General features: G+C 47.0%; 1 protein-coding gene across 1 annotated transcript in view; it reads left to right on the top strand.

Moving 5' to 3' along the window:
- The window catches only part of LOC115325933, a 32,127-nt gene extending 22,184 nt beyond the window's left edge, over nucleotides 1-9,943 (top strand). Inside the window, exons 5-6 of the mRNA XM_042287796.1 lie at nucleotides 3,705-4,086; nucleotides 9,650-9,943. Coding sequence (XP_042143730.1) covers nucleotides 3,705-4,086; nucleotides 9,650-9,943 — 676 coding nt within the window. The remainder of the gene's footprint in view (nucleotides 1-3,704; nucleotides 4,087-9,649) is intronic.
- The last annotated feature ends 2,284 nt before the right edge of the window (nucleotides 9,944-12,227 follow it).

Genomic DNA, 12,227 nt, shown 5'->3' with positions numbered 1-12,227 from the left:
ACTCCGGTTACCGGTTTTAATAAGCGCGAACCGGTTCGAAGCGGTTCCTAACTCCACCTTTGAATATTGACCGAGCACTCCCTGCAGCCTTTTCTGAGCTTGAGATATTTGCCATAGACCTGTCCCGAAACCGATTTCTTATGAAATGCAGCCCGGGGCTTTTAAAGGGATACTACAACGAAATTTCGGCGCTTATTTTACGGTCTATATCTGCTCAAAGGAGCAGTATCACATCGGACACATAAATATCTTGTTAAAAAAGTCACGAAAAGGAATTTTAAAACGAATTAAACGATTAGCAAAGAGCACCTGGTGGATGTCGTTAACGCCTCGCTTGTAATGCCCGTCTAGGAACCTTGACAGCTAGTGACGGAGGTTGTCTCGCCTCCGGCCACGACGAAAGAAGAGGGGAAGGAGAAACTCCCCTCTTCCCGAGAATGCCTTTTGTGTGTCGCAGAAGTCGCTACTGTCCCCCTACAAGATTATAGAAGATTAACCCGTCACTCCGAATTCGTACAAAAGCAGCCGCTTCGGTGGCTGGAACGACTAGGCCATCCTCTCGACGTCAGCCTCGCCGTAGCTTTGCTCGTTTTGAGACGACCTACGTCACGACTGCGTTGGATGTCACGTGGTCTCCGCTGGGCCTTCTCCGAGCGCTTGCCAGAGTGGACCGTTTATAACGAAAAATACAGCCACCAGGCTCAAAACACAAACATTCGATTATCATTTACGGATATTGTGGGTCATATTCAACCTATTTTTGAACACGACGGGAATATTCCAAATATTTTTGAAGTGTCCCTTTAAAGTGTTCGAACAAATAAATACATAAAACATTACACAAAAAGCGGGAGTTTATTGAAATTATTATTTTTACTTTGAGTTATTTTATCCCATGTAACGTATCTTATCGGCATGATGAGCGGGACGGGGCGCATGCCCAGTTTACGGTGCGGACTTGATAAAAGGCCACTGAACCGGCCGTGGGAGCGCTTTTTGCTTGAGTGGGACTGAAATAAAGTCGCCTGCGAGAACGAAGGTGTCGTCGCTCCGGCCATCCCGGCCCAAGCGTTACACCCACAACGAAAGAGGAATATACTTGATAAAACCAGACTAGAGCGTTTATGTGTTATGACGTTTTACAGACTTACAGGGTGTCACATACAGAGTGTCACAAAAAAAAAATTTGTAGTTTTTTTTTATTTTTACCGCAAAAATAAACAAGTCATTTCCGAACGCTCATTCTCTGCCCAAAAATAGCGCTAGAAATCAAACACAGATGCCAAAGTTTCAGCCCGACCCGATAACTTAATCAAAAGTTATAAGTGATTTTCTGAAAACTTCAATGGGAAAATGGAGCACATTTTTGCCTGTTTTTGGTTTCTTGCGCCCCATAGAGCCCCATGTATTCGAAAACTGCGTCGGCCTCCATTTTCCCATTGAACTTTTCACAAAATCACTTATAACTCAGTGACGCGTGACGTCACTGATGACGTCATTGGCATACGCAACGTCATCGTTCCTGATGACGTCATCAGTGACGTCACTGATGACGTCATCGACATTTGCATCGTCATCGTCACTGATTACGTCATTGTCACGTGACCTCACAGAGGTCATGTGACCCCCGTGAGGTCACATGACCCTCGTGAAACGAGGGCGACGCCGCTCGGAGGGAGGAGTAGCAGACAGGATGAGGAGGTGAGGAGGAGAGAGGAAGGATATACCTTCCCCTCAGTACCCTTCCCCTCTCCCTCCTCAAGAGCTGCTCTCTAATCCGGCGTTACAGGAAGTTGTAAACGGCTTTCATTTTTTTTTCATCTGATTGTAGGACTTGCTTTCTACTTTCTTTCCTCAGGAGATCTTGTTACTATAAATCTCAAAAGTTCATCACGCTGCGGGTCAGATTCACCGAAGGTTGACTTACACACGAACTGTTGTTCCTTGTGATGTTGTACGCTTTAATCATCTCTCGACATGTTTAGTAATAGTGTTGATATAATATACAGGAGTCTTCTAAGCGCGGTTCGCACCGGCAATCTCGGCAATGTGCTGGTAGATGTGAATAAGCGGTGCCTTTCAAGGAGCCGTGGTGTTCTCTAAGGCGGTGCCTAAACATCCGCCTCAGAGAGCACCACAGCTCCTTGAAAGCGGGAAAATGCCCCGCTAGATTTAGCGAGGAATTTTTTCCCCTGAAGTTAGCGGAGAAGTTTTTCCGCTAAATTTAGCGGGGAAATTTACCCATAATGGAACGCATGGTAACCTCATCTATGACGTCACTGGTGACCCTCGTGACGTCACACGTGACGTCACGTGTGACGTCATCATGGGAAGCGTCCCATAATGTACCGCGCGTGTACGCCGACGGCGATGGCGATGCCGACGCCGCTCAAGTCGGAAGCGGGCGCCTAAGAGCTCCGCTCTAGAAAAAAATAATTAGAATATCGAGTATGTTGAAGCTAGCCGCTTGGCAGGTTAGCTGGAGTCGTGCAAAGCGACTCCGGTCCATCCTTCGTGATACTCTGATGGAAGCGACGCACTGGTTATTCCACAGCGACCTCTTCCTGATAGATGGTTAGTGCGCTATTATCATAGCTAACCTTTCACGTTGGTTCGAGAAACTAAAACCAAGGACAGCGTACGATGCCTAAATTACTGAATGTATGGGTTCGAAATTGTAGCGCACTGTACGAAGACCATACAAAACGATGGAGGATTCAGTCCCAATTTCATCGCGTAGCGCTACTGCCGTTCACAAGCTCAGACACCCAAGTTGAAAATTTGTGGCCGGCAAAATACTTGAGATATTTCACAGGGTTCGCCGTTTCCGTTAATTAGACGGCACTTGTTGTTTCGATCGGCAAGGGCTGCCGGTGCGTACCACTAACACATTATTATAAATAGCACACACATTCGGTCATCTTAATTATCTTTAACTCTTACCTTTGGGTCGCCATCGAGCTTTCAGCTTTTGTTGGCGCAGCATGCATCCGAGTCCGGCTCATTAGGCCCACGAAGCTTCTCGGAGCTAGGGCATCCTCGGAGCAGTCCACGTCCACGGACGCACTGGCCCAGTCGAGCGCACCAACGTTAAATGTGCAGAGAAATACAGGAACACGAGAACAGCACAAGACACCCGGCAAGAACGGCAGCTTCAGGTCGCAAAAACAAGCATCTCACACACTCCAACACATCCAGATTCGCGGATGGGCGCACGGGCGAGAGCTTCTGGGGACGCCACCGCCGTTGATGTGCGCTTGCCGACGACGCGAATACAGTATGCTCTATTCCGTCGTGAGCTACGTGGAAGCGCGCTGTGTTGCGCCGCGCTACGTCACGTTGCGCAAGACGATGGAGTATAGGCATTGGGTGCTTGCGCTCGATCGTCGACGTTACGACGGAGTATAAACAGCCCTCAAGGTTGTTACTGCTTGCAACACTTTTGCCTTGTACATACGGCTGCTACCCCTCGTTGTGGATCGTTGACTGCGATCTGTCTCTTCATACTGCGGCTTTGGCGGTTGTAACTTCTATTTACGAGGAACAAGCCGCAAGAGTGTAATATTGCCTATCAGCAGTCTAAGAGAGTGCTGATAGTACAATTCTCCCATATCATCTCAAGTGCGATATAAACTAAGCGTGTAGCTGTCCATCTAAAAATAAATGGTAGCGCAACCGCATCACTTATACGGGTTTCGTTCCAGGTACCAGGTGCGAGTGACGGCGAGTAACTTTGAGTTTGGAGAAGCCATTGGGGAACACACACGACCCACGGAGGTCTTCACCACCACGTATACAAACGAACAGAAGACGGATGCAATACACACTGTAAAGCAAACCTATCTAAACACGGAGTTTTCCACTATTAAGTTGGAAAGGGGATTCGAGTCGAAGTACAAGACGAGCATTAATGTCGGAGTACCTGGCATTGTTAGCGCAGGCGGTGGATTCAGCTTCGATTACACCCTCAACAAGACGACATCCGACACCAAGAGCAAGACTGAGACTTTGAGTATCGAACTCCAGGTTGCCGTTCCGAGCAAAAAGACGGTGCAAGTTACGTGGTACGTCACCAACAAGGTCGTGGTAAGTGAAACGTTAAGCGATGAGACTGGTGGCGGTCAAAGGGATCAAACACCATGATGTACCTTGATGATGATGAGGATGATGATTTGCAGCTCTCCCCTTTAAATCGGGCGGTCGCATGATGTGTGGGACCCAGCCTGTGTGGTTGACCTGGCCCTTTTTTGGGGGTTTTTAGCCACCAATTTGTCTTAGAGTAACAAGTGCCTTCAGGGGAATAGTCTGCGAACTACAGATGAAGGGCACCTCAACATGTGCCGCCAATATCAGCATATTGGCAGCGTGCCATTGTGCCGGTTTGCACCGCTCTCGATGCCTCATACTATCTGATGCTCAAAAAGTAATCGTTAAACTAGACGAAATACGCGCAAATATGGGAGCTGACTATGTTGGTCTTGCGGGACGCAGCACTCCGAAAATGGCGACAGAGGAAAGCAAGCCAGAGGACAGAATGTACGCATGCGCATACGTTTACTAAAAAAAGGTGCATTTCACACTTTAGCTACACAAACAGCATTAAGAGCCTAATGATAATAAACGTAATTACTTTTCCTGAATAGGCCCCTTCCAGAATGTAGTGGGCCATTAACCTGTTTTTTCTTGGCGATACGTATTGTATTAGGAAATTAGCCTTAACTTCCAGAGACGCCCTGTATAAAATGACCGCTGAGCATAAAATGGACCGTAGCCGTTTTTTGGTGGATCCGAATGATGATACGCATTTTGTGTAAAGACGCCTTATATTATATTGTCTGCTATTCATCAGCTACTAATACAGAAAATCACACACTTTTTTACATTTATTTTAGTCAAACTCTGGGAGTTCTTTACAATGCGATTCGAACTACGTTTCATCTTGAGTCCAGACGCAGACGACGCTACGAGTTGATGGGACCAATCAGACAGCGTCAAAAGCGCACCGTCATGGTGTTCGTCACGTTTCTTTGCGTGTTCAATCATCGCTGAACCAATCATAAAGAAAAAAGACCCAGTGACTTGCGCTTTTGACTTCACTTGATTGGTTCGTAGCGTCTCCTGAGTCTGGACATAAGCTGAAACAAAACACAGGGCTTCGTGCTTTAAGGAGTCATTTTTATTCGAATTTGCGCATGTGTTTTCTTTTTCTTCTTTTTTTTTTTTTCGGGGGGGGGGGGGGGGTGTATCTTTGGAAATATATTTTTCCTAGATATCTTGTGGTTCGCGGGGGGGGGGGGGGGGGGGGGGGGGGAGCGCTGTTACTATTTGGTTTTCAGACAAAAATAAAATGTGCGTTTATCTGGTTTATGCGAAAGGGAACCAGGAACGGGCATGAGACTCACCAACCTCCCGAAAACATACCCACTACCTGAGCAATGAAGTCCCAAAATAAAGGCTTCCTACAAGTCGCGACATTTTTTTGAGGGACCGACTGAGTCACGGTGCAGATTTTAGGAAGCAAATGCCGGAGCACACCCGAAGACAGAGCTGAACGACGCCATTTTGTTCCAGCGGAATGTGCTTCGTCATTCGTATTGATTGTAGTGACAATTGTAAAAGTTACAGGAGGGCGCTTCAGCTTCACCTTTAATGGTGGAACGCGATAGCTAATAGCATCTTCGATCAACCCGCACCGGAATCGCCCTGAAACCTGGACAGTGCACAGCGCTCCTCGGTCGTGCAGCACGAAGTCGGTGCGACATCGAAGACAAACTGCGCCGCGGCGGTGCACCGCGGCGAGCTCCACCATGCGTCGCCTCGCATTTTGTTCGCTTTTCTCGCGTAGGCCCGCGCGCGGTGCCCGTCTGGTGTCAATCTCTCCTGTTTTTTTTACTCACGGATTTGGCGGACCCACACGAATGAACATCGTGGACATGATCTTGGATGGGGTCACGAAGCGGGGAAATATTTCACCGGTATATGCTGCCCATCATTGTTGGTTCGAGACGGGGCTTTGGTTTGAGAAAGAGAACCACCACATAATGGCCGCACCTCAGTGTCATCGAAACACCTCGCAACGCTTTTCACGAAGTTCATAGCCTTTCGGGCGCTTCTTGCCACCGCAGCAATTGCCGGTAATCGCGGTGATGGTAATAAGCTCGTCGTCTCGCTCTCACAAGAGCTGAGGAATTAATCGAGTGCAGCTGCGAGGCGTGTTTGTTTTCGCAAGGTCGCCACTTTGATAGACTGCGCGTGTGCTATTCCCGCCATCTCCTCGATTCCCGCTCCTGGCCGCAATGCCAGATGGGACTGCATACCGGCGCACCGTCGATTTTCTCGGTGCGCGTTGGGGCAACGAAAAGCTGCACCGGGAGGGTGCGCTCCGTTGATCAAGGACGTCCGGTGCGCACCGGTGCTCTTTATCGAAAACGACGGGGCGCACCTCAGTGCACCGGTGCGCACCGGTGCGGATGATCGAGGATGCTATAAATATATAAACCCTCGCTCCTTCGTAAGCCGTTCGAGCATGTCTGCATGGCTTAGTATTCTTCTTCCATCTTTCGAGCACTACGGTCGCAAGAATCATGTGATCCCATTGAGCGGCACAACGGCCCTTGTCGGCCGGGGCTCTTTTGTTGATGTTAATGGCGCGTCTGCTGCCGACGAGTACAAGCTTGTGTTAAAAATCCCGAGCTATACGAATGACTTCGCAGTTTGATTTTTAATGAGAGGAATAGTGTGGGGGGAGCGTCACCAAAGCGTTGGCGAAATCGTTTTGTGAGGCCACGTGGGCGGTATAGTAAACTGGACAAAGTGCCGGGGGTTTTGGTATGGGGCGTGGGCCACAACGCCTTCAGTGTTTGAAGACCAATTGCTAAGATCGCATACCCAGCGCTTCTCACCGGATGAGGCGCGACCTGTCCATTTTTGCCAGAGCGACGGTTTGTGACACATAGGAAAGTAGTGGCGTGCTTTGCAGGCGATTCATTGTGCGCGTGTCAGTGTGCAGAAGTTTCACCACGTATTTGTGAAGGTTTTTTGTTTTTTTTTAGCGCGACCTTGAAGCCGATGATGCGAAATAAACTCTTTTATCGAGTACGTGACGGTTGCCTGAGTCTCACGCACCCGTTCTTTCGACAGTTGGTGTGGATATTCTTATTTCTTTTTCGAGATTAATAGCACCCTTTTATACCTACGCTTTTTCAAAGGAAACTGTTACGTCATTTGCCTTTTTTTTTTTCTTGTGTCGTCATGTGATGCAGAACCAAGAAGACTCTGGTTTTCAAAAAGAGGTGGTAGAAAGAAATATATTTTTGTCATCCCGTTTCTTTCTTTCTTTCTTTCGAGTATCTTCCTGTAATGCGTAAGAAAAAGCTCAGACGCGATCTGCTCATGAATTTATTTGCATCAACTCTGTGTCGAACTATCGTTTGTGATGAAGGACAAGATGTGCTCAAGCGAGTCAAGCGCATGTATGTAACCCGCAGTCAAAACTTTCTTTTATAAATTGCATCCAAGCACTTTGCCTGTCAAGGTTTTCTTTTTTTTTTTAACAAAAGTTAATAGATGTGCCATGGCCCGGTTCACTGCATCTTCTGTATAAGAAAACAATACCATAGGACATGCTTTTCTTTTTTGCTGGCACACTGTTTTCTTTTTTAGTGTTTTATGTGATCCAGTGAACATTGAAAAGGGAATTAAGTATTAAACCGAAAGACAGCCGGTTCCTCGACGTCATCAACAATAACCTTGAACTTTATGATTTGTGTGTGTGTGTGGGGGGGGGGGGGGGGGGGCTGCGGGGGGGTTTGAGCAGCACACGGCGCTCGCGCATGGCCGTCAGGCATGCCGACCCCAATGTGAAACAAATGCGGTTTTATTCCTTCAGTTTTGTAGAAAAAGAGTAAAGTGTACTTTCTAAGTGCCAGCCTAAGCCAGACTGGCTAGGCATTTGTCAGAGTCAGCTTGATATGCGAGAGTTTTAACTTGTTCTACAAAAAACGTGCAGAGCTTTTAAAGTTACTTGACTTCTTCTTGTTCTGAAATAAGAAAACATAAGGGTCTGCGTGGCTCGCAACCGAAGGGTCGTGGGTTCGAATCCCACCCCCGCCCAAACAATTGTTCGAATATGTTTTTTAGACAAATTAATTACGCTATAAAGAGAAATCATTTGAGACATATTGCGACCTCTAATTTGCATTGCATGTCATGTTTTAATCACCTTCATCCCACGCGTGGCGTCAGGTTTCACGTGAACGTCGTGGCTTGTTTGAAATACCGAGCGAGGTCATGTGACAGTGACGTAATGACCCTATTGACCAATGAGAATTTTCTCGTCTCACGCCACCGACACCAATACTGGCTTTTCTGCAACACGAGCTCCTTAACGCTGTGGCCTTAACAGTAGTATCCAATGGAAATAGTGAGAACTCAAAAAAGGAAAAGTCAAATTTGGGGGTTTTACGTGCCAAACCTACGACGGGCATCTGGCACGCCCCAGCGGAGGACTGAGGATTAATTTGGACCACCTGGGGATCCTTTGACGTGCAACCGAAAGCTCGGTTACACGGCGCCTTCTCCGAAATAAGCCTCTGTCATATTGCGGGCACCTCGGTCGGGATTCGAACCCGCCACCTGGGGATCCGTACTCAAAAAAGAAAAAGTTCTATAATCTGTTCTATAATACGTTCTACCGGATCCGACGATCCGATCCGATGATGCCGATGAAGCAGTGCCAAAAGTACGTTGTCATTACGCTCGTCGTCTTCATTCGTTTGTAACCACCGACTAAACCAAAAACGCATATAAAAAGTCCAGGATCACGCCATATTCAGTATGTGTGTTTGGATCAGTAGGTGATAGCAAATTCTCAACGACGACGAGGACCATCATGATGCACTTTTAGCTCTGCGTCATTGGCTACATTGAAATTAAAGTGAAACTCTATGCAGAACACCAGTTCGTCTGCTTTCTTTTGCACGGGGTTGTAGTGACGCCAGAACGGCAAACTCTGATTGGCTCTGATTGAAGGATAGTGGGTAGACCTCGAAGCAAGCTGACTTGAGGTCTAGCCACGATCCTTCATTCGGAGCCAATCAGAGCTCGGCTTTGTTCTGACGTCACCACAACCCATGTAAAAGATGCAGACGTTAAGTTCTAAGATTTACCGGTACTGCTAAAGTTTGAGACCGGGTTCGGGCTGTAAAGATAAATAAGTTTAATCAGACACGAAGTTTTATAGTAGCGTTCGAAGTCCCATCCTGTGTCCGCGGGTCACCCCTTATATAGCCGCGGTGATGTGACATTTGTGTAGAGGACGTATTCCTTGTGACTGGCGGCGGCGGATGGCTTAGATGAAGATGACGTCCAGCAGCCTCTGTTAGTGGCCCGAAGGTTTATGTCCTCGCAGCAGCACCTTATTTTAATGTTAAAAAAGGATGATACGGATGTCTCGTTGATGCTGGTAGCTAAAGCAGGTGCTTGAAAGCCTCGGTTCCGGGTCTTTGTCAGGAGGCTATCCGTATTGCGGACTGTCCCTCTAACTGTGCCGTAAGTTGGGTACGGCCTTGTCTAGGCATAAACATAACGGTACATACCCTAAAACAGGAAACCCTAGTCAACCCAACCTTCCCACCGACTTTTCTCGCAGGACTTCCCTTGGACTGCCACTGTGTATGTAAGGGGATGGTTCGCCTTCTGGCTCAATCACCCAGTCAACAATCACCGACTCTGGTTCTTCCCTGTATCTGTCTTGGCCAATATAGACAAGAACCTGACCGTCGTCGATAGTCTTACAGTCACCTTTGAGGCTTCAGGCTTCTTCAGGAAGATAGCAACCCTCGACTCCAGGGTCTTCGTGTACGAGTTAAGGAGGTTCGAACGAACGAAGCCCACAACTACAAGACGACCAAAGCCCTTGAGAATGCCTCCAGTCCTAGAGTAGGAACTCAAACAACCTTACAAAACAATAACCAAACAAAAAAAAAACGAATTTGATCATGCTGAGAAAAACAAGGGAGCACAGGGTGCGTTCAAAGCAGGCTTGTACGTAACGAGTTACAAGTAACTGATTACCGGTAATCAAGTAAATTTTATTGAGCCTTTTTAACGCTCCAATTAATATTTTTGCTTCTGCTGTAACGTTTTCGGAAATTGAATTACATATTATCAATTCTATGTTTTCAAAAGAGCTAAAAATATTGAGTTGTTTTTCTACGTAAAAAATCGCCATGTCTCTTCGTGCATCACTCGTCTATGCTGGACGAATGTTTGACACGTTTTTGACCCCTAGACAACTAAAAAAAGATACAAGGTACCAGAAGGACTTGAATGTCAACGCGCTCAGCGACGTCTTGAGTCTAGAGCAGTCGAGAGTGCCTCGTTTCCTCTATAAGGGTTGTTACGATCCTGGCTTCCCGCGGTATAAACGATGTTCTGCACTTACCTTATCTGGTGACGTGAAAAGTAACGTAAAAAGTAATAAATTACATGCTGATGATTTTTCAATTACCTCTGAGATGCAGCAATTGATTTCTGTAATCAGACATTTTTCAATAAAGTAATTGTAATTGTAATCGGTTACTCTTCGGTAACGCATGCAAAACTGGTTCTGTAAACTACCACCTCGCAGAAATTTACGTCATGTGACGGGAGGTAACATGATGCGGCAGTAGTAGGACACGTTTATTACGTCGGAAAAGCGAGGGAAAATGGGAAGGGGAGCGCGTCGATGGCTACGAGGCCCGGACATTTTGTCACATGACACCCCTAGAGTGAACAAAGAGATGGTAAGTCAGATGACCACCTCCAGGGCCTCTAAACTCATCAAATACAAAGTTGGGGCCAAAGTTGACGGAGCGCACCAATTGGCCTATCACAACGATGACTTCGCCCCTTTTTCGCCGACGTCCAACCGGCGCGCTCCGCGAACATTCTGCTCAATCTTTGTGTTTGACGAGTGTAAGGCCCCAGGCCGGACTCAAGCAGAAGGTGTGATGACTCACGAAGCTTGCGCGCGCGCCTACGTTTATGTTTTTTTGCATCGTGACTCGCGCGTCTGATAAGCATCGCCGCCTAGGCTACTTAAGGCTGCGGTCTTACGGGCGCCATCTTGAGCAAGGCCGTAGTTTAACCACCAGGGCGGCGATGCACGTCCTTTGGCGAGCATAAATGTTTGCGCACGACACCGGCGTTCCTCCTTCACGTCGGTTTGTTTCGGCGGCCGCGTGACGTGGCTTAGCTCCTCCGAGTTTTCCGCTGTCATTCTGCTCAGGGTTACCGCGGCCTTGTCTTTCGGGCTATCTCGGATAAACAAACTTTGTTATGAATGAAGGACTTGATTTCTTTTTTTCCTTATTTGAATTCCTAGTGGGAACAGAACCGTCATTTATCTTGTTTGGCGGATCGAATGTTGTCGTCATTCTTTTTTTTTTTTGTATATAATAAGTATAAAAACCGAGGGGCGTGCAGAAAGGCAACCAAAACCAAGAGTGCTATCGAGTGTGCTTGTAGTCCGATAGAACTTTTATTAGCATAGCGATGCGAACAAATTATACAAAATAGTGTAGACAATATAATTTATAATTTGCTCCAAACAGTTAACAAATTTCAATGTTCAGTTTTATTTTTGCTCTAGATATTTCAATCATTTTTCTTCTCCCCGAATGCTACTGTAAACATAGCGCTTCTTAAACATTTCATTAAACCACATTTTTATGTTGTTGCTTTCCTTGGGTCTTGTGTTACGCGTAAGAACTCACGTCAGGAAGGTACCTTCTAAGCTATGCGATTGTGCTCGTGCCACGCACGCCGTTGTAGAGAACTCTGGAGTACCTGATATGTTTTGCTACAGTCTAACGATAGCGATGCCAGGAACTCGAGTGTTTTGATATTGTCACGGATGACAAGGTGAAACAAAGAATAAATGGGAAAACTAAAACATTTAATGGGCGAACTTGTGCCTAAAAAATCAAAATTGAACAGAAGAAAGCAGAGCGTCGGCGGGCGTCGAAGTCGGCGTGACAGCAGAGTCGAACGCTGGGGCGAAACTGACTCCGGCTCGCTACGCGGAGCACATTTTGTACTCGCGTCTGTCTCTGTAACATTCAGCCTAGAACATTCGGCGCGTAGAACATTCGGAACTCGATCAGACGAGAATGTTTTCGAACTTAAGAGAACGCCAAGTTTAAATAATAAATAAAAGGGCAGTCCGCTAACTGGAATCGAAC

The sequence above is a fragment of the Ixodes scapularis genome, unplaced genomic scaffold, assembly GCF_016920785.2.
Source record: "Ixodes scapularis isolate PalLabHiFi unplaced genomic scaffold, ASM1692078v2 PGA_scaffold10__122_contigs__length_95168666, whole genome shotgun sequence".
Classification (NCBI taxonomy): domain Eukaryota; kingdom Metazoa; phylum Arthropoda; class Arachnida; order Ixodida; family Ixodidae; genus Ixodes; species Ixodes scapularis.
This window is presented reverse-complemented; position numbering and strand designations above follow the sequence as displayed.